The 23,799-nt window shown below is 41.0% G+C and overlaps 1 protein-coding gene across 1 annotated transcript in view; it reads left to right on the forward strand.

Annotated features, from left to right (window-relative positions):
• The window catches only part of LOC138201552 (5-hydroxytryptamine receptor 2A-like), an 87,523-nt gene that overhangs the window by 53,933 nt on the left and 9,791 nt on the right, over window positions 1–23,799 (forward strand). Inside the window, exon 2 of the mRNA XM_069155157.1 lies at window positions 4,305–4,505. Coding sequence (XP_069011258.1) covers window positions 4,305–4,505 — 201 coding nt within the window. The remainder of the gene's footprint in view (window positions 1–4,304; window positions 4,506–23,799) is intronic.

Below are 23,799 nucleotides of genomic sequence, written 5' to 3' on the forward strand. Positions count from 1 at the left end.
TTATTATATGGTGAACATGTGATCACAGATATTTTCTCTGTCTATTTGCTGGGAAACGTGCGTCACATTAAAAAGAGGCAAAACCCCCGAAACTCCAGACAGTCAACATGTCTCAACATTTTTAGATGGATTTGAATGAAACAGGCCTCAAGATTTCATGGTCCTCAGAAGATAAACCTTAAAGAGTTTGGCGATCTCCTGACTTTTCGTGTTGCAACATCACTCGGTCAAAATGTCCACTTGAATTCTCATTTGAAAAGTGTTTTGATTTTCTTAAAATCTTTCTGGGAGCAAGCAGAATTTGTCCCCTTAAAGTTCAGGACAAGACAGAAAGGATAAAAACATGCTGAGAGTTTTTCTTTTATTCCTACTTTCTATTAAAACTCAACAAAGGCTGAAAGGAAACTCAAGTGCAGGAGAAGCAGAGGGCATAAACGAGAAAGAAGAGAAGTAAGAAGAAAAAAAAAAATCCAAAACGCAAAAGGAAAGCAGAGAACAGGAGCGGTAATGATGATGATGATGGTGAGGAGGAGGCAATAGCAGAGTCTGGCGGTGACCATGGTGACATCGAGCGACATGCATGAGTCATCTTCTCCCAAATAATGAAAGCCTAATGAAAGGTTTTCCCTCACCTTTGTGTGTGTGTGTGTGTGTGTGTGTGTGTGTGTGTGTGTGTGTGTGTGTGTGTGTGTGTGTGTGTGTGTGTGTGTGTGTGTGGGTGTGTGTGTGTGTGTGTGTGGGTGGGGGGGAGGGCACTACAGACAACCAGGCTTCAGCCACTAATAATGTCCAGAATGGAGAAAGATTTATTTTCCTTTACATTTGCTGACTTGCACAGACTTTGAATGGACAACTAAGAGCTGATTTTAATGACCTAATACTCATTTTTAATGGTCTTTATTGGTTTCTTTTCTCATGTTTACAATCTTTCTAAGGACATCTGTAATGCACTTGTGAAGTTGTGGCTTGTTTCTAAGGTTGCGTAACCACTGTGAACACAAGTTCACATACAATACTCAATAACGTAGATTATTGAATTGCTGTACATTGATAAAGCCATCAATAGAATGATTCTATTTTCAATGTTTACCCATCTGAAGTGTTATGGTCTAATTTTAGTCCCAACATGTTACATTTTGCATGTATTACGATAAAAGCCTTGTTAAAAAATGTAGAGTTTTTGTCTGCAGAACGACTGGAAATCTTTTCATCTGAAATGGTACCGGAAGAGTTGAGTTTATATTTGGGCATAATGCAGTAAATTTAACAGGGCAAATGGCATTTGGATTTCTTTGTATTTTGGTGCACGCAGCTCTGGGGCAGCGTGGTGCAATGGTGAATTAGGACACATCGATAATTAGAAGGTGCGTCACAGCCGACTTCAATCATGGCCACTCTAACCAGATCCTCTCATTCCCTTTAAGACCGCTTTGGCTAAGTGGACTGTCATTTTCTTATGAATGAAGAAGGAGCAGACCGACACTGACATCTAAACTTTGTACTGGAGGAAACTGACATACTTGTCTGGAGGATCAGACTCTAACCACTGAATTTATGGTACTAAGAGTCCATAAATGCAGTGCTTGCATGGGAAGAGGTAACTAATATTACAAATAATTTCCACCATTACCAGTGGAAGTTATTTGTAATATTAGTAATACCAGTGTAGGAAGGGTTTCAATGATACAAGACATTTTATAGATGTCAAACACTGGTATGGATTAAATGTCAAAGTGAACAAAGAACACTCATTTAATAATGTGAAATCAGGTGCTGGGACGATGTGGAGGAGTAAATTACACACTGCAAGGAGACAAAAATAAGCCCTGAGAGTCTACAGCAGAGGTTTCCATTTTTTTATTTTCATAAAGAGAGGAACCCGAGCATCAACCCAAATAAACCCAAGTCGGGTCTCGGCCCCTTAAAACCAAGTGGATCAGTGTAGCTGTGCTGGCAGCTGTGAGGCTGGATTAGGACACATACACACAACAGCAGCAAACCTTTCATGAGTTCATGAAATGGTGCTTTTCTTTTTTCAAGTTTCTTAACCCCCTCTGATTTTATCTCTGATTTTCTCTGCCTGTTACGCAGTTTGAACTTGTGTAAGAAATGTATCCTCTAAATAAACCCACATTGATAAACATGAAAAACCTATCTGCCTCCATTTACGTTAACATTCACCATATTAACATATGTAATTATGATATAATTTCCATCAAGTTAAGTGGCTTCAAGACACATTTACAGGACTACAGTATATTTAGATATGGCTGGTATAGGAGCAGCATGACTGGCATGTGGCAGACATGGTGTGTGTGTGTGTGTGTGTGTGTGTGTGTGTGTGTGTGTGTGTGTGTGTGTGTGATGTGAAGTTATGTGTGTGTTGGCAGATGTGTGTTTCCAGCCTGTGTACCTGCCGTTAAGGCAGCGATGGATGTATCTGGAGCGTGTTCTCAGTTCGAGGCAGGTTTAAAAGCCTTCGACCATGTTCCCTCTGTATGACTCATTCCATTTATCACTGTGTGGTCACTGTGTAATTAACTTTTTAGAGGCTACCAATGTGCATGAAAACCACCACCATAACCTAGCTTAATGCTTTTTATGACTGAACATTAAAACAAATACAGTCTGAAGTCAGGGATAAAAACAAATGTCGCAGCATCTTATTAGTTTCCATTCATATTAGAGAGTCCTGCACAAACACAGGAATTAAGTCAAAACTACAATATTTACCGTATGGGCCAGAGCATAGAAATGATGATAGTTATTTTAAACATCTGTTTGAGGATAAGAAAAGCTTTTACACATCTGGTGGCAAACTTTGCTTGAGAAACCAACAGAAAAGCTTTTTTTTTTTTCTCATGATTGCATTTCATAATACCTAAAACTCACCTCAGAAGTTTTACTGAAAGAAAAAAAATGACTTAAATGTGTTAATATGGTATGTATGGTATGTGTGCATATGGTACCATGCTTTATTTTTAGCAGCGGTCTCCAACCTTTTTTTCCTTTGAGAGCTACTTTAACAAAATGAAAGTGTACAGCTGCTCCTGTTTAGTAACATGTATTCACGTAGCTGAGCTCCAACCAAACCAGCTGAATGAGCTTCTTTTATGTGAACAATAACAAATGAATACTCTTCACACACATTTTGTATCACAACAGTTAGATTTAACAGCATGTGCATGTTCTCAATTGATAAAGCTCACACTATTCACATCTGTCATAGACTTGTTATTGTTATTTTCCATCTGTCCACAAATCACTGTGTCACTTTACTTCACTTTAATTTCCTTCTGTCTGTAGTTAACACACATGCATTATGTATTCTGTCTTTTCCTTCTTTTAGTTTGAAAAGTCACACATTCAGCCATCCTGCGGTTTTACTTTGATTGCTCACTCAGTGACAGACACTCTCTTTGTAGCTCTGGCCCCGCAGTTGCAGTGCAGCCAAAAAATAATGTATTTATGGGCACCTGTTTCTTTCCAGCTCAGTGTGAGAGTTTCTGGTGCACTTTGCAGGTGCGTTGCAGGTCGCAGTTTGAGTCCTCTGATCTCTGTGTGTCTCTCTCATGGCGGAGTTCAACCTCTGCTGCACTGACGCGGTTCGGATGAGACACAGGTGATGGGAGTGAGGGAAGACTGTCCACCTGCTGGTTGATCGCGTTGATAGTGTTGTAGTCTCAGTCAGATTACAAAATAAATACATACAAAATGCTGAAATGGATAACCAAACATACTTGGGCTTCCATCAATAAACCTGTAAGCGTACGTCTATGTGTGGCAAACACTGCATATTGTTCTAACCTTCCACAGGCTACTAAGAAACGGATGGAGAGCTACTGGTAGCTCGGGGGCGATGGGTTGCTGATCCCTAGTCTTTAGCAACATTAAAAAACTCAACTCAGTTGTATTTCATTGAGCAGAGGCTTTGTAGCTTTTGCTTTCTGTCTTTTCCACGTTTTCTGCTCCAAAAATGATGTAGAAGCACCTTAAGTCATTTTTTTTCAGTCATTAAACCTTCTTAGGTATTGCCAGAACTCTTTCTTCTCCTTTGGTTGTTCAGGGAAACTTTGCAACAGACAAGTGTAACAGTATTAATCTTAAAAAAGTTAAACCAGCTGGAAAGATTTTAGTCTTAATCTCTATGGTCAGCTTTTGATTCAGCTCTTGAAAGATTATTGAGAATGCAAGAAACTACAAACATCCACTGAGGTATATCAGAGTAGAGACATTTATCCAAATGATTCAAATTTATTTTTAATTTTTTTGCTTCCTGACAATCAACCTGTCCCCTTCTGCAGACTATGGGTGGCCCCTACCCTCAGATCTTTGTCCCATTTGGATCTACCTGGACGTCCTATTCTCCACAGCGTCCATCATGCACCTCTGTGCCATCTCGCTGGATCGATACATCGCCATACGAAACCCGATCCACCACAGCCGCTTCAACTCCCACACCAAGGCCCGCATCAAGATTATGGCAGTGTGGACGATCTCAGTGGGTAAGTACTCTCACTTACACAAGCTCACACACACACACACACACACACACACACACACACACACATTTACAAGTTGAAATGAGACTTGTATTGTCAGTCCCCTTGAGACCTCCAGCGATTTGTCTTTACCAATGTCCTGCTATTAAAATGGCAAAAAGGAATAAATAATTTGCTTTTCTAATGTGTTAAGGGTCTCTTGCAATTAGAGGTATTGAGGATTTTCTTTTCACAGGATGCTGGATGTAAACGATGAAAAGTATTTTCTCTAACTGGAGAGTTTTGATGTCAGCAAATTAAAATGTACCTGAGGTTGTTCATGTAGGTAGTCATCCATTAATTAAAATCACTTGAATTCATTCCTCTCAAGAGAAGTTGAGACTGTTGAGGTAATCACATATGTAGTTCCCTCTGCTATAACCCCATGAGAAGTTTTTCAGGACAAATATCCAAATGTGGGAGCCAGAAGATCTCACACACTATCCTGTAAAACATTGGTGTGCACGTAGATGGAGGAAAAGAAAGAGGTGCCACTACTTCCAAAAGCTGGTAAATGCTCCAAGTCTTTATTTTGTCCAGAGTCAGAGCTGCTTCGGCTGTTAGACTCAAACAGAATTGGATGGACAGGCCTCATGGTTCAATTCAATTCAATTCAATTTTATTGATATAGCGCCAAATAGCAACAGAGGTTATTTCATGGCACTTAACACATGAAAGTCCTTACAGCAGAACCCGACAATACAACAATTGACACAAACTAGGAGAAAAAAACTCCTCTTTAAGAGAGAAAAACCTCCAACAGAGGGAAGGAAAAACTCCCTCTTAACAGGAAGAAACCTCCGACAGAACCAGGATCAGAGGTGGGCGGTCATCTGCCCCGACCGGTTGGGGTGAGAGGAGAGCAGAGAGAGAAAAGGACAGCATAGATATACAAGTTGTGAACTGTTGATGGGGCTGACAATCACAGAACAGACACATGCAGCTCCATGACGGGACATCTGGAAAATAAAGAACAGAAACTATGAGCGCGAGGGAACTGAATGGAGACAACAGACAATAAGCAAAAACTATGGGAGAGAAAAAGCATGAAGTTAATGAGATGTGATGGTGAGATATGAGTTATAGAGAGTTACAGAGTGAGAGGAAAGAAGCTCAGTGTATAACGAGGTCCTCCAGCAGCCTCGGCCTATAACAGATAACTGCAGGATGGTTCAGGGCCACCTGAGCCAGACCTAACTATAAGCTTTATCAAAAAGGAAAGTTTTGAGTCTAACCTTGGTTGTGTGAAGTGTTTCTATAATAACAGAGAGAGAACACCAACACTGCAGCAGCATGTTGGTCTATGAGTGAACTCAGCAACAAAGACTAAAGACAACAGATAAGGCTGAAAAACTGGTAAAATGTACAGAGACAAAGCAACGTGAAACCCACGGTGGACATGCAGGTGGCAGGATATTGCACTTAACATTGCAGCATCCAGCCCTGTATCAAGGCAAAGCGTGAAATAGACACGCCGGTCTACCACAGCAAAACGTGAGATTACCATATTTTGCTTCGGTGGACTAAAATTAAACCTATTGCACGCTTTGAGCTTTGTGATGATAGTCTATGACTTCTGTCACAAAGCCACCCCTACTGCCTCCTAATAGCTTACTGCCAAAACGTGTCCTTTGTCCTTCGTCTCAAAACCTCTGTTGCGAGACCATGATCACATGATCCCATGTCACATGACATTTATGTGCGTGTAAGTTTCACGCTTACAAAACATGTAACTTTCACACCTAAACTGCCCAAAACGTGGCTATCTCACGTTTTGTTGTTATACTGGGTTGCATCAGCATTGGCGGGTTGATTAGAATCAAATCTGTGGAACTTCAGAATGAAAACATTATGTTCAGATCCTCCAAAATCATAGCAGTATATTAAACAACCCTGAAAACTTTTGTAACGTATTATCCCTGCATAGTAACGTGTTGTCTCTGTCCTTCCTGGTTATTATTGTTACACATTAGCTTTATTCTGTTATGTGGTGGGGTGTTTTCCCAGGACCCAAATGCAAGCTCACAGACTCAAGGTCTTTCAAGTTCCAAAAATACAGTCTTTATTGTCAAAAAAAACAAACAAAAAGCTACAAACCAAAAAGGTGGCACCGAGCGTGTCCACTTTACGTCCAGTCGGGAGGGCAACTCAACCGACAGCTCCAGGGGGACACGGGTAACAGGGCAGCCGGCAGACCAGCGGAAGGGACGGCGTCAACAATCCTCCAAGCCGGGAGGGCAACTCCACCGACTGATGATTTTGACGGGGATATCCGCAGGAGACACAGAGGCCGGAGGAACGGGAACAGGAACAGGACTGACGGAGAGCTGACGGGGAGCAGACGGAAGACGGACGGAAGACGGACGGAGAGCAGACGGAGGACAGACGGGTGGCTAACAAAAATGCACCGACCACCAGAGTTGTGCAGGGGCAGGTTACATATAGTCTGGGGAGGTGATCAGGGAGATGCAGTACACCTGCAGGTGGTGATCAGGGGTGAGTGGCTGCATCTGCTGGGACTGGTGAGGGGCGTGGCCACGGGAGGTGAGGGGCGTGGCCACAGACAAAGACAGGGGACACAGGAGGAGAGGTGATCGGGGGCAAAACGGAAGACAAAACTGAACTCCTGACATATTCTGCTTCCACTGAGCTTTGTCACAGAAACCCTTCACACACAAACAGGTTTTCTTCTGAGGAGGCAAACGGAGCACAAAACAAATCCAAGCACAGACATCTGAAAACAAATTTAAAAGCCTTTAATTGGATTATGTATTGTATATTCCAAAGCTAATGAGCAGCTGCCATGTCAGGGTCCAGAGGTTCACACTGTGTTTGCTTTGTTCTTATTTTCATGTGAGTGAAAGTGTTCACAGGACAAAATCGGAAGGTGAAAGAACACTTTTTTTTTTTTTCCAGGTTTATCTTAAAACAGCACTTGCACACCCATACGTACAATCAAAGAGTTTCCTTCTGGCTGTTCTGGCTGAGAAGAAATCCCTGGAATTGATTCTATTGTGAAAAAAATATCCAGTCCTTGTTCTGAGGAAAATACATTTCAAAGTTCAGCTGAAGCTGAATTGAGGTTTTAGCAGTACAATATGGAGTTTTTACAACCATAAGATGTCAGTCAAAATCAATATGGCTATTATAACATGAAAACATGCATGGTAATATATAGGATATTTACCTACTATGCTAACACATGACAATACCACACTTTATTTTCATCCTGCTGGACAAAATCAGTCAACAGTGTACTTTCCTACCTCAATAGATCAAGATTTATTGGCAGAATTGGGATTGTCTTTAGACTACCTAAACACACAAAACGAGGTCAGTGTTTTTTAAATGTGGTCTGCTCTTCTTCTTTACTGATTGGGTGTTTACAGTATTATCCATCAAAACTACGGAACAAAGTTCATTAACAAACAGGCTGGTGGCATTTATAAACAACATAAACCCCTGGTGTTATGAGGTGAGGTGTAACAGGACCCAAACACAGGCACACAGACTCGGGTACAAGTTCAAAACACAGTCTTTATTGAACACAGGGGTACGGTACCTAAAGTCAATGTCTGATTCCCGAGTCAGGAGGGAAACTCCACCGACTCTCAAGCTGTCCAGGGGAATCCCGAGGTCCTCCACAGCCAGCGGCAACAGACTCTGGTACTGGGGTGACCGGGCAGCTCTGACTGGTAGCTCCACAGCACCTTGTACTCCCAGGTGGTCTCCCATCCAAGTATTAACCAGGCCTGAACTTGCTTAGCTTCAGCAATCAGCCAAGATTGGGAGCACTGACTGATCTCACGGACTAGAAGCAGAAACAGGGTACTGGTGTGGGTGCGGGAGCCGGAGCAGGCGCGGAACTGAGCGGGCGCGGGCGGGCGACTGGCAGCGACTGGCAGTATCTAGCAGTATGGACCGACACTAGATGACTGCAGGGGCAGGGTACATATAGTCCGGGGAGGTGATCAGGGAAATGAGCCACCTGCAGGTGATGATTTGGGGAGAGTGGTAGCAGCTGCTGAGACCGGTGAGGGGTGTGGCCATGGGAGGTGTCAGGAGGCGGGGAGAGGAGGACACAGAACACATGGGAAAACAATAACAAACAGATGGGAATGACAGAAAACATGAGGAGAGGTGATTGGGGACAAAACAGAGGAGCAAACAGTAGGAGCAGACAGGAATCCTGACACCTGGTGACTATGAGAACAGCAATTACAATACTGCAAGAAGACTTGTGATAAGCTGGTCATTAACCAAAACTAAGGTATGTATTAAACAAATGCAGCGCTCAAACTTAGTAGTAGCTTCTAATATGTAAAATTTTAAGTTTATGTTACTTTACATTTTTTTAATTCGTAAAAACATATACTTTCCCCTTGTCTTCTTATTACAACGGAAATCATTTAAAATTAATTTTGAAAAACCTTATATTATAGCCAGACAATTCACAGAACAGCTTTCACCTTGTATATATGCAAGTAGAGTGTGTACCAAAAAAATAAATTATTTTAATTTTATAGATTTAATGCTAAATGTGTCATCTTCAATTTAAACTATTAAACACAGTTTTGTAATGTTTACACAGGAAGATATTCAGCATTATGTAGAGGAATGGAAACTCAAAAGATCTAACACTCAATGGTTAGTTAAAGTAAATTTAACAGGACTATTTTGTTACTAATTATATGGAAATGGAGCCATTTTTTAAACAGCAGTACACTGTTAAAGTACCACCTGTTTGAGTGTGGAAGAACCAGGATATACTGTATGGGAGCAGAACTCTTAAGATAGATGTTTCTTTCTAAAATCTTAAGTGAAAACCCAACAAAGTAAACGTTGTTAGCTGTAGCCCGAATCAGCTAATATCTGCCTTGTAGAGATTTGCATTTACTCATTTATCATTGACCCTGGAGCTGCGTAACTGCCCCAGCTGCACGGCTTTAAACAAAAAACCGAGGCAAAGGTGTGGGTGTTTCATGTGATTTGAAGGTTAAGGTAGTACGTTAATGGTTTCATCACAGAAAACAGACTGAACACAAACAAAAAGTGTTTGTGTTCAAGGATGAAAAACACAACTTCGCGAGCGGCCTTGTACATTGCAACATTCTTCTATTTAAGTGCATCGCAGATAGGCAAGAGTTACTCCGCTACAATTTAGGTAAATACAAAAATCCCCAAAAATGTCAGTCCTCTGGGTTTAAACATAATTTAGCTGAAGTTACCTGAGAGGTCACAGGTAAACACACAATGCTGAGAAGGAAAAGACAGAGAGAGAGGAGGGCAGTCAGCTCCTCGTGAGATGCAATTTTCCACAAGACACAAGTGACGTTTATGACTTTGCATGATTTCTTTATGGAGGACAGGGAACAATCGGGTCCTAATAATTGCCGTCTGCCCGCCCAGCTAGACGAGCAAGAAATGTAATGATAGGGCTGCAGTGGAACGATGGAGGGACCGGAGCCAACATTAGCTCTGCTTGGACGTAATTTAAACTCGCTGGGTGAGAACATGGAGAAAAATGAAGCACAAAGATTTCAGCTGATCACATTCCAGCAAAAACACAACAGTTGTTGTTTGATCTAAGTTGGCTCACTCCACAACTTTTCCACCTCCCTGTCCTAATTGATCTGTTTTTGTCAGTGTTATTTGACATGTTTTCACACTAAGCTAATTAAGATGAGTAATGGTAGAAAAGTTGTTTTTTCTCCAGGTGGCGGTGTGGCCGGTTCTTAGATTTTATCAAAGTAATGGATGGAAGAAACCTCACAGCTGGATGTCAGTGCTGTTTTGTTCCCTTCATGATTTACAGCAGGTGTAAGTGAGTTATCCTGATTTTGGAAGATAAGAGACAACACAAACAGCTGTTTATTCAGAAGAGTGATGCAAATGTCAAATGTACAGAACGAATACAGAATCGAGTGATGTATGAAGAAATGTTACCTTGATTAAAGGTGAGGCTATTTTTGCTTGGATGGTTTACTGATCAGGCCTCCAAGGCATATGCCCAAAGGTGAGATAGGAGCCACAGGTGGACGGTGGGCCTCTGGATCTATTTGATGTTCAAATTTGCTCTGTGACTATCCAACAAAAAATGTGTTAAGTTGAAATGTCCTGACAAACAAAATCTAATGCAATGTTAGTTTTTGCTTTAGTTTTGCTTTCCTGCACGCCCCCAGGCGATCCAGTATTTTTTAAATGAAGTGGGACAGAGCCAATCAGGGGGGCAGATTAGAACTCAAAAAATGCTATCGGATGTAAATTTAAGGACAAAAGTGCTTTCAAAAAGATTGGGCACAATTTTTCAGGTTGTTTTGCATTGCCCTATTCCCTGACACAGGTAGTGTGACATTATAAATGGCACCTCATCAGAGCATGAAAATCCTTTTGTACTGAATACAACAGTCTGCCAAAGTTTGCTAAGCTAACTATCTAGCCTCAAAATATTATTATGGCAAATTCCAAAGCTCCTGTTCTTCAACAAAACAGAATTTACCAAAACTAGAACACAACAATGGAGAGTGGAAGTCAGTAACATCAGCCACAGTGAGGATGAGAATGTGACACACTGGGGAGGTGGTGCATGTCTTAAAGCAGACAAATGTGGACAGAAAGGAGTTACATGGATGACATTTTACAGCAGTTTCACAGAGGGTTCTGTTAATCGAGTATAAAGACACCAGCAAACTTTGAGAAGCTCTCACCTTTCTCTGATGAAAACAGGAAGTGTTGTCAGCATTGTGTTGAAATCAGCATCTGTAGCATCACCTGTTGGAGGATGTGAGGCTGTTGCAGTTGGCATTTACTACACAGACTGTAAAACCTGTTTTGGAAATACTTCAAGGTTTGTTAGCTAAGCTGTGTTATTTGGAGTTCACCTATGCATTATGACAAAACCATATTTCAAACTGTATAATCTGGTCAAGTATGTTGTGTGTGTAGAAAAGGTGATGCTAGGAACGGTGGGCATGACAGTCGCCCTCTGGTGCTTTTGTGGTGATAAGTTATTCAAATTACAGGGTGATAAATCACAGTTTATGAACTGAGTTGTTAGAATTTACTGGATATAATTTTTCAATATTTAATCACAAACTGGATGAACTCTCATGTTGGTTCTTTATGCCACATCACAAGCATATTTTCTTGTATATTTTCTTGACCTTCAGGCCAAAAATTTAGTTTTTCAACGGCTGTTATTTTTGACATTTTTTCAACACAATACTACTATCAGGGAATAAAATGTCAAAAGAGTAATCTGACAACAAGAATAAAAAAAGGTAGATGTACTTCAGATCCTCTCGGCCAGGTGTTTTTGTCCACACTCCATCATGTCCTCGCTCAACAACAAAAAAAGAACTCACGAAATAAAGGACCGTCTCAATGAGCTTTAATGAAACATTCTGACCACAGAAGAGCAGGATAAAAGCATGAGCATGAAAGACATGATACTTAACACAGCTGAATAGTTCTGTAATGGTAGATGTAAAGGACACTGGAGAAAAACCATCTGCACTAAGAACACATTCATGGTTTTGGTTGCTGTTCTTCTCTCTCATCTTGTTATAGCCAGCGGTTGGTCTATAAAGTGTCTATCTTTCAGATGTATCTGTTTAATATTTTATATTAATGTAGCTCAATGACCTGAAGGTTTATTCAATGGCAGCTCTGTATAACAGACTGTATATATAGATGGATGTAACATCATTACTTTCTATCACGGTACAAAAGTGAAACCAAAATAAACCAAAACCAGAAAAAGTTTCACCATCTTGGTCTGTGAAGAACTAAACGAGAGTGGAGACAGTATTGAGGTCTCACCACATGTACAAACTAAAATATCAGTCCTAGTAAAGAACCCCGTTAAACATCTTGACTTACTTTTGTGTGCATGGAAGAGTCAAGTTTAACATGAACAAACTGGAATCTATCTGATCAAGATGATATACACCAGCCTAGAGCGGTTCCTGTGATCCTAATTCTATAGAGCATGTCCAAAAATGAAATTATTTGAAATCAAGGTGTCCATTTGACCTTTTAACAGAATATAAGGAATACATATACACAGAAACACATGTATATACAACGCATCTGAAAGATAGATACTGTATAGACCAGCCGCTGGCTATAACAAGATGAGAGAGAAGAACAGCGACCAAAACCATTAATGTGTTCTTAGTGCAGAAGGTTTTTCTCCAGTGTCCTTTACATCTACCATTACAGAACTATTCAGCTGTGTTATAGCTACTGTGTCCAAAAGGGGAGTGTTTGCTCAGGTCTCACAGGTCTCACCGGCTCCTGTTCGTGAAGATAAAACCTGCGTGTAAAGGTGTTCGTCATCCATACAGAAAACAGACTAATTAGATCCTTGTTTTTTCCACAGTTCCTGAAATTGGACAACACAGACAATAAATAGCCAACTCATGTAGGCTACCATTTCCTCAGGTTCAACGGCTTGTTTATTTTAAAGTACAAACCTCAAATTCAGTCATGTGTCCACAAAATCAGTCTTTGAAAGCTCTGCTTGACCTGAGGTAACTTACATTTCCATTAGAAATAACCGCACGAACTAACATTTGTGAGAAGTGTGGCGTTTCATGCCGGTCTCTACAGAGGCGCTGCACTTCTGTGAGTGGGGTTTGTACGCCTGCATTGATGCAGACTCTGTGTTGGAGAGCTTAATAAGCCACGACCACTTCAGGGCAGTTGGTTTGTAATGGAACTGGGCCATAGTGAGCAACATGGGTGAGGTTTGAAGGCCTGCGAGGCCCAGGTGAACTCCATCGGCTGACGACCCTCCCATGTCCACCAATAGCAAACAAACCTCCTCACTTCCACACCATCATAGTCACAGTCTGTAGAGGGTTCTGTTAATCAACCAGCAAACTCTCACCTTTCTCTGATGAAAACAGGAAGTGTTGTCAGCATTGTGTTGAAATCAGCATCTGCAGCAAGCATAAAAAAAAGAGAAAGAGGAGGCAGCTTTCCTCCAACTCCTGTTCTCACAAAACCAAATAACACTTTGTCCTTTCATTGTGATTTCTCCAAACCTGATTGACCTGAAACAACGGCACTAATTCATTTGGAATGAGTTGTCACCGTCGCCTAATGCCTCCGAGCTCCTCCGCGGCCCTGAGGTCTGTGTTTGCCTGCACTTCATTAGCTCTGTTGTTCTGAACTGTGGCGGCTAATAACCAATTCCTGCTGGAGCTGCTGATACCTGATTCAGCAGTTTCCTCTACTGCCTCGATCTTTCAGGTATGGACACCCTTTTCCAGGACAGATTTCTAAATTTTTGAGAAGATTTCACAAACTCTATAAAATGTTCCATCGGCTGTGGTCACAGCTGGACCAAAGGAAATTCGGGCCACGACTTCAAACAGCTGATAGAGGCTCTAAAAGGTTTTAGTTTGTCAAGAGTCAGAAGCTTCAGCTGAAACACTCAGAACAGTAGAGGCCTCATCTGTCCATCCCCAATCAAGAGAAACACAGTCGATCAGTGCTGCTCTGTGCATTAACCAGGCTGCAACAATGACAAGCACTCTGATCAGTGCTAAACTGATTTTGGTAGGAGTCCCTCTGAGACGTTACAGCGGCTGCGTTTAAGACAAGATAGTAAAGACCAGAAATCAAAATCAAATATTCATCCTATTTTTTAAAAATCAAAAAATGATTGTAATGTTTGTATTTATGTGAATGATAAGATGTTTTTGTCTCTTTGTTGTTAATAACATGTTCTGAAAATGGTTGCCTGCAGTAGAATTTTTAAAAAATATGGTTTAATCAGCCTTGGATAAGTTGTGTTATGTAATAGTGCTAGAAAAGCCGTCCAATAAAACTGTTAATGGTATTATGTCTGAAAGCATCCTCACTTTACTTTTAGTGAAGAAAACTTTTACGCAGTGCTGTACTATATACGCAAATAACTTGAGGCTAGAGCTTAATAAATGCTCTGCTGTGATGCAACCGGGCTGAAGCTCCACAGAGTGGACAGGAGGACGAGATGAAACGCCTAATGTGATTTCAGCGTGGCAGGCAGCAGGTCCCGCCCTCAGGCGGCGGTGCAGCAGCCCGATCGGGCCTGTGCGCAGCACTACACTGCAGCCTACGAGCCCAATCAGATCCTTTCAGGGTTTATTCACCAGTGTTAGTTTACAAATTGTGTTCGCACGCGGCGCCTTGGTTTTCTCCTCAGGTTTGTGAGGAGCAGAAAGCAGCGCTGCGGTTTCCTCGTGGCAATGTTGCAGTGGGTCATGGTTACGGTCTGATCTGATTGGACGTAACATCAGGACTTACACATTGTTGCACTGAGGCTGAAGGAGGGTGTGAATGCACTCACTGGCTCGCATGAATGAATGCATGCTGATGATGTGTGTGTGTGTGTGTGTGTGTGTGTGTGTGTGTGTGTGTGTGTGTGTGTGTGTGTGTGTGTGTGTGTGTGTGTGTGTGTGTGTGTGAATTTCTCCAAAATTACATAATCCAAACTGAAATGTTTACGCGCCTCTTCACTAATGTGTTGCTCTTCACTAGCTTCTGCAGTACAACTCTCTCACTTCACTTCCTTTATGCACAAAGAATTAAGCAAATTGATATTCAGTTTTTGTTTCTATTTTACTAATGATTGATTTTTGATTGAAATGAGTGATTCTACACCTCCAGTTACACCAGGTAAAGTGTTTCTAATACAAACAATTTGTGTTGCTGTAATAGCACATGGCTGTTATGAGTGTATTTTATTAGCCTGGTGAGAAGCAGACACAATTTCACTATGCCAGTTTTTCCTGAGTACAGCATATTTTTAAATTGTTTTAATGAACACCAGCAGCTTGACGAGGAGCTGAGCGTTTAATCCGCGTTGAACGTTCAGCTATTTTTTCCGGTCAGCAAAAGTTGAAAAATATTTCCACTGCACTCACCGTCACCAGCCGTCCAATCACAGTGAAGTAGGGACAGGACAAACACGTTGAACCACCAACACTGGTCGCTGATCGGTCCGCCCTTCAGAGTAGCTGTGCAAATGCTAATACGAGCCGAGTTCACAGACTGTTATCACAGCGAAGAAAACTGAAGCTGTGAGCGACAATCGGCTGAGCCAGGCTAGTATTTGATCCCCCACTGAAAGATTTATTCTCCAAAATACCAGTACAGTATTTTTCAGCTGCACAGCTCTAGAAATGCACAGTAAAACATCACAGCAGAATTTTGTGGAATCAACTAATATTTTCTCATTAACTTAAAATGTTTTGTTCATTTTGCAATAATGCAAGGTATAATTTCCAGTTATTGTCTTGACTGCTAGTTAAAACTGGATTTGTATCATAGACTGCATATAAAAATGGACGTAATCTCCAGGTCAGAAAAGTAAAGCTAATCCAGATGTGCAATACCAGTGAGGGGCCACTAGGGATGGGGAAATACAAAGTCAGTGCATTTTTTCCACATTCTGTTATGGTGTCATTCACTAAATTCACCCCTTCTGATTCATGTTCCGTTGGTCCTTCTGAAAAAACAAATTCCAGTGAAATTGGCTGAAGAAAGGTTGAATTGTTGCTTCTTTCAATTTGGCAAAAGTATTGATCAACATGAGAGAAAAAGTATCCTGTGATGTGAGCAGAAACATGAATACTGTAAGACAGAAATTAGGTTTTAAAAAGAGGATGAGATGTGACAACAGAGGAAAGAAAAGAAGTGAGGAGCGAGGAAAGTAGCGAGTAAAGGATGTAGAAAACAGGACAGATGTGGCTCCCAGTCACCAACAATGATAAACTGAAACTTCATGTTGATGTGTGACACAGTGTGACACTGAAGCTCTGTCCGTTTCTGCAGGATAAACACGTCCTTACACACTTGTAAATGTCTAACGCTGACTGTTGAACATGAACAAATATTGATTCACTTCAGTGAAAGCGTCTTTTGACACAAACCACATTCATTACAGACCATTTCCTGGCTTGTTTTCACTGCTCTGCTCAGTCGAGTCTGAAGGAAGACATCTGCGTCACTCACCGATGGGCGTCTGCTTTTTATTTTACTTCCAAATGAAGACCCCAAGCTGAGTTTATTTAAATAAATCTTCAACACTGCACAACATTTACATGATTTATATTGAATTTAATTACTACCAAGCAGCTGAAAAAAATGCTTCCTGCTTCAAACTGATGGCTCATTTCATTCCTGAGATGTTGTGTTCCTGCAACTCACATATGTGCAAATGTGATATGTGCGCAAACTGTCGCAACTCAGCTGTTTCAGATCAATGAAGACACACACACACACACACACACTTCTGCGAGTGTGTTGCTTTACATACGTTGTACAGGCAGGCGGTCAAACAGACTGATTTACCGCTTGGTTTCCCTCCAGTTTCTGGATGAAGCTCTGTAACACTCCCAGTGGGACGCTCAAACACACCGAACAAACATGAACACACACTTATACTGCTGTCTGTTGTGACTTACTCACAGATGGTTCATATTTCCCTGTAATCAAAATAATTAGAAACTATAATTCCAGTGAAGGTACTTACAATACCAAGTAATATAATTTAGAGTTACTTATACTTTATTTGAGTATTTTCACTTTGTACCACGACTGCACTTTGTTTAAAAAAGAAATGTATTTTTCCTGCACTTCATTTGACAGTTCCAATGTCGATGGAGGCGGTGTGACAGGCGTCTGTAAGTTCTTGAGTTCCACTAAAGAGGCATTTTCTCTTTAAACTTTGCGCTTGCTTTTCATTTGAAAGAGTGTTTAAGTCTCATATGAGAGAAAACAGTCAAGTGTCAGAACTTTGGTTTTGCTTCTTTCCTCTAATGAATCATCTCTTGATCCCTCAGATTTATTTGGTGACCCTTCGGAGGGGTTCAGACTGTAAATTGGAAGCCACTGCACTTAATTGTATATTAGGCATCTATAACAGCTCCACCTAGCGGCACTCCAACGCTAAACTACTGTTGAAGCTTTGAAGGCTCATCAGGTGGGCAAAACAGCAGCGTTCTTAAACGTGAGCAGGTGATCTGGAGCCACTTTCTGGCAAAGTTCCGCGCCAACCCGCCAAAAGTCCCCTGTGATACAGGATGAACATCAAATTAATAAAATAATAATAATAATAATAATAATAATCATCATGATCATCATCAACACCAAAGTATATGAACTAGCACAATAAAATCACCTACCGATCAGGCAATGTTTGTCCGCTCCAGAAGGGGAGAGGAGGGCATGTAGCGCTGCTACCGGCAGCTATGGAAACAAGACGCGATCACGAACGTGACACCATGATAAAATAAAATCAGGAGTAATCGAGACCTACCGACACTGACCCGCAGGTGAGTCACCTGTGCAGGATGAGGGGAGTCCAAGAGATCATCTACAAAATCACAGACAGACAATGTAACACCAGAAATGCACGACTGACTAAAACAATACGGCAGCACTCTCGCATACCTGCAACCGCGGTGGAAGTCAGGCAGACCGGAAGCAGGGCACGCGTTTAACGTCTGGGGGGAGCTGAGGGAATCCTCACTGCATTTATATGATGCACGCCCACCGTGATTGGCTCGTGATGGCCTTGTAATTAAGGGATGACACCAAGGCCCAGAGGTTGATAAACGCTCCCTTATGCTACAGTAGCTTTGTTTTCCTTTAACAACACCTTGTGACCGACTGCCCACACATTCACACTTACATTACTGGTATTATTGATGGACACTCTCCACAGTGGTAGTTATTACTTTATTATGATAAACAGTGTCAGTCTATCATCATCCATTATGTCCATTCCTGTATTTGCCATGAGATTACAAAATCATGGTGACTGTGTAGTCAGTGCTGTACTTTTCATTTTAAATGCAGGACTGTTATATAAAAGAGTATTTATGTATTTTTACATCGGTGGATAGCTGCTTTTACTTAATTAGTTAACACATTAATACTTGGAATAAGCTAAACTCACTGGCTGCTGATTGTAGCTTTATATTTGACATAAAGACATGAGAGTGGTAATCTGAACAACTTTTTCCATGATGTAGAACTTTTTACTGCAGTTCATTTGCTGTGTCTACAATCTTTCCCTTGTCTTGATCACGTGCAAATAGTGTCAACAGTAATAAAGTTTAGTGCATTGGCTTTAATTTAAAAAAATACATCATTTAGGGCTTTGCAGAATCATCTAACATGTCTGTAAATACATATGGTAGTGTCCTGCATATGAGGACAGTGAACAAGCGAGTCACATGGACACATTCAGATAGATTTTACAGTACAAATATGACTTGGCTGCTGTCAGCTCTTTGCTAACAAAACAACCAACAGCAAAAAGCAGTGCTGACTCTCTCGCCAAAACATTTGCCAATGTTGTAGCCACTTGTGATCCAAGTGTCTTTCAGTTTTGAGATTGAACACATTTTTACAGCACTAACACTGCAATCTGTCCAGAGTTGCTGTTGTGATGTGAACAAACCCTCATATTACTCACACAGCCTGGCAGATACAACGTAGAGCTCAAGGTTGGCATGTAGAGCAGAAAGAGGAAGAAAAAAAGCTGTGTGTGTGTGTGTGTGTGTGTGTGTGTGTGTGTGTGTGTGTGTGTGTGTGTGTGTGTGTGTGTGTGATACGTCTGTGTTGGTTTTAAATGTTCCTTCCTCTGCCCCTCTTGCCTTTACCACCTCCTGACCAAGGAACAGATCACCTTTTAATCAGGACAGAAGGTCAAGACAAATTCATCAAAATGTGTGAAATCTTGGTCTAAGGTTAATTTTAGAATCAGGTCCTGTATTTATTTTTTAAATCTAATTTTGGAATTCAAGTGAAAGACAATCTATAATAATACAAAATGTTTTTTTTTTAATTTGAGGGCTCTCAAGAAGACACTTAAGTGGTCAGATAAAATCTATTTATACAGCGCATTAGTTCAAGCAGGCCACAAAGTCAAGGTCAGCCCCTTGATAACTCAACAGCTGTTCCCGAGCCCGGCCCACATTAGCTGATGCTTAGCTGGTTCCCCACCATGCATTCATTGGCAAATCTCAAACAGGGCGACTTATTTAAGCTGCTTCAGCCTGCGTAGACTTCCTGCTTCCTTGGTGGATAGGGAACTGTTACAAATTGACAACAGCCAGAGCCCAATGGATTCAATTACTTCAACTGAAAATCTGGTTGGGATTACATCAAGCGGACTGGAAAATGCTTTCATTTGAAATACTAATTCTAAAAGCTCTGGTAGGGAAATGAGAGGATGGGAGCAGTCCTGCAGCTCACTAAAAACATCCCAATGGAGATTACACCCCTGGATGACTGTAGTCTATCAAAGGTCCTCGCAGAAGCAGTCATATGAACATCTGTATGGGATTCAACGATGGCAGTTAGAGCCGTCGCAGATGTAGTTTGGGGTTAAACTGTCTTCTCCCTCAGGTCTGAATCTTCCACATGAATTACTGCTTTCACCATTCATGACTTCATCCAGAATAGCTGCAGATTTGGCAGAGCAGAAACTTGGATTTCCTCCTTCTAAACCGTCTATCTGCAGCACTTCAGGCATTAGCAGCCAAAGCAGACAAAAGAAAAAAAAAATCACCTCTGTGGAAAGTCAAATCAAGAGATACAGATGATGCCTAACAGCAGTCAAAAGGTGGACTCAACCAACCACCTTCCCAGAAAACATGTGTAACGCTGAAACATCACTAAAATGCAACCAATTTTTTTGTACGAGATCTGGAACATGCAGATGGGTTATTTTTGGCTACATTTAAAATGAGACATGCAGAATAATGTGATTTTGATGAAATATCACTATTTTAAGATTGTGAATGTGGTTATTTTCCCTAATTTGGTGCAGATGAGTTGGGATTAGGAAAGAGACAGACACAAACTGTTGCATGGAAGAACACTATTTTCTAAAATATCAGTATTAAGAGTTGTAGTACGAATTCCTATCAATGTAACCAAACCAGGGTGTGCTTAAATCCCTATTTGTGAGGTCATGACGTGTTTAGACAGTGGACTACAGTGATGGCTACAGCTGGAACACGCTTGTTGTTGCTGTTTGTGACTCAAAATATGAATGTTCAAACAAACAAAACAAAAACTACGTCTTAGCTCACTTGTTAGCTAAGAGTACAAACTTACCACAGAAGCTTTTGGAAATTCTACCACTGTGCCAGAGTGTTCTGACCAAGCGGCAACCAACCATTATGTCACCCATTGGTTTGTAAAGACAATTCAGCCGTTGCTGTCTTACTATTTTGGAGGCAGAAGTGACCATATTTGGACAAACTGGGGAGGACTGGTGGATGTGACTCGATCTGATTGGGCGCCTGAGGACACACACCATAGTGGAAACCTGACTGCACCACAGGCCTGTCAATCAAACAGAAACGGCCCCAAACATACCGCTGTTTAAATGTAATTAATGATGGGATTATTTTCAGATGGACAGCCAGAAAACGAATAAGAAGTGACTTTAGCGAATAACACGATAATGACTTGCCAAAAAAAATTTACTGACTTTGTATTTCATGAGAGAAGTTGAATGGGAGTCTATGGAGACTTTTTGAAACCAACCCCCAGCGACCCTGAGTGGAATTGCAGTTTAAGGCAATTCCACAATGGGCTCATTTTTTACACAATCAATAGTGCTGACATACTATTTGTCAGTATGGTTCACCAGTTGCATGAAGGTGGAGCAGAAAACTTTTCAGGGATATATTAGGGCCGCTGGAGAAATCATTGGTGCCTGGTTAAAAGACATCATCATCATCGACACCTCCCACTGCTACGTCAATGTCACAGCATCATCTGAATGATGAATGTTTTTCCCCCCCAAGTTGTTAAGTCGCTCAACGGCCTCCCACTCCACCATCCTAACACTTCTCTCCCCCTGACCCATTCGCAGTCAACATCCTTATATTTCTTATCATGTCTTCAGTCAAGAACTCTGAACTCTTACTGTGCGTGTTTTTACTATTCTATTTAATGTGTAACGCTTACTTTTCATGCTTTACTATTTTTTTGTTTTTATTCAATAACAATAAAGATACTTACTTATTTATCTCAAAACCACAGACAGTAACGTCAATAGCTTCGTCTCTGAAAACACTTCCATGGTACTCTATTTGCAGCATTTCCGTATTTGCTTGTGTTTTCAGTTTTTTTCCTAAATGCTGTGCCTGTCTTGTCAGTTTGATAAAGATGTTTTCTTAATTCACTTGTGTTTTCTGAAGTCTCAGTGCATTGAGCTCTCAGGGCCACTATATCAAACTCCTGTTGTTCAGGCCAATATTTTATTAGACCCATCTCACAGTGTTACAATGCAATAAACATGCACACTCATTGTTGACTCACAGTTAAAAGGTGCCTAAAGCCTTGAGTTCCCTTTCAGCTATGGAAGAAAAAAAGATGTGTAGTTCACACAGACATTTGTGGAGCAGTTACAGTAGTATGTAATATATATATATATACCAGCATGGTTTAACTATGGATACAAGTGAGCTTGCTTACTTTCTTGAACAAAACATGTAGACTTTCCTTTCTTCTGTCCCTACAGTCTTAGTTTGTACTACTGCCAAGTTTATATTGGAAACCTTTTTGTCGACCACATTTGGCAAAAGAAACACTTCCATGGTTCCTGATTGTTCTAGTACGTTCCACCTCCACACCTCACCGTTACACCAGGTGGAGACAATTGAAAGAAATCACAGCTTTTACCAAATGATTGCAGTGTAATAGAAAGAACTCTAAAAGTTAAAGGTGTGACTCATGTTTTGCTTTCAAAGTCAAGACTTCTGAGTGCTGACCGGCTAAAACATTTTCCGAGCACTTTTCAGGCCAAAGTGTTCCTCTGTTTGTGTTTGGAAATCAGACCGTGGAAGTCCCCATCTCCTCTCTCTTCCCCTTCATCTCTTTTGTGTCTCCCTCCTCTCTTTTTTTCTCCTACTTGATCCTCTTTTATCTTCTCTCCCACTTCTGTCAAGTTCCATTTTTTCCTTGCCATCTTTGTGTCTGTTGCTTCATGTATTTAGAGCTAAGAGTTTTGCCAACAGGGAAGGAGACCAAAAAACTGACAAAAACTAGCTTTTGATTTATTTGATTCAGTGTGATGGATGCTTGAGGGCCTCATCTGAGGGAACACAGTGAATCCTGTCGCTTATATCAACAGTGTCACCTCAGCAAATAACATTTGATCAACTGGATATGAACAGAGAGCATTTTAGGGCTACTAATTATATTTTGCTGACTTTTTGTTTTCAACCTCGTTATTCTGTATTTCTTCTTCAGTCTATCAGTCACAGAACTGTTGGACTGTAATGAGCAAAAATATATATTAAACAGAAAAACAAATTAGCTTCATTCTTTTAAACCGACAGACAAATATCCTTCAAAATGTAATTTTGCAATGAGGCGGCTGATAGCGCCTTGACATCTAGCCTGAATATTATCACCTGTCAATCAAACAGTGTGGGTGGGTTTCTATAGGTCATGGGAGGATAAGCCTACAGGGCACAGGTACAAGGGCTGGAAGGGTCAAGGAGAGTCCGGAGTCAAAACTTTGCAGGGTAGTACGGAAGTCCCACATTAAACTGTCTGTGTTGCTTGGGCTCTTTCCACTGTTGAAGAGTTTGAGAGACCTCCATGTTTTATTTTTTGCCTCCTTTGCTCAACTGCCATAAAATCTCTATTTTGATGTTGCTTACATATTAGGAACATTATCAGGTCTAATTTACCTCTCTTTCCTTCTCTACTGATCAATGCTACCTTTGACAACATCCTCACAAAGGAACTCTGTGATATGTGTTTTACTGCCCACTTAAATTAATTAATAATGCTTCCAGCAGAAACCACTTTAGAAATAATCAAAGCAGGACGACCTTCAACTTTAGACCAAGTCTGTCTTCACAAAAGTGCACTCATCTGTTTGTGTTAGACAACCCTTTCAAACTCATCATCTGTCTGAAGAGAAACGTGATGACAAAGATGTATCCTGATGCAAAACCCAGAACAGGTTTCCTATTCACTCATCTTCACTTAACTTGTACTAAACAGGAGTTTTTCAAATCTCTTACAAGGGGCATTTCCAGCAACCCACAAAGCTCTTAAAATTGAAAAGTCAGTTCCAGTTGGGAAGACCTGCTCTTAAAAACATTTTAACATGTACTAATTGTCTTGCATCCACTTGTTGTCTATGTCTGAGCAATATTCATACTTGGCTCATTTAACTCTGAAATTAGAGGCTAAAAGCTTGCAGGTGAACAATACGAGATAT

Source organism: Embiotoca jacksoni, unplaced genomic scaffold (genome assembly GCF_022577435.1).
Source record: "Embiotoca jacksoni isolate LCO1_2020_lvr unplaced genomic scaffold, fEmbJac1.0.p SCAF_2, whole genome shotgun sequence".
Classification (NCBI taxonomy): Eukaryota; Metazoa; Chordata; class Actinopteri; family Embiotocidae; genus Embiotoca; species Embiotoca jacksoni.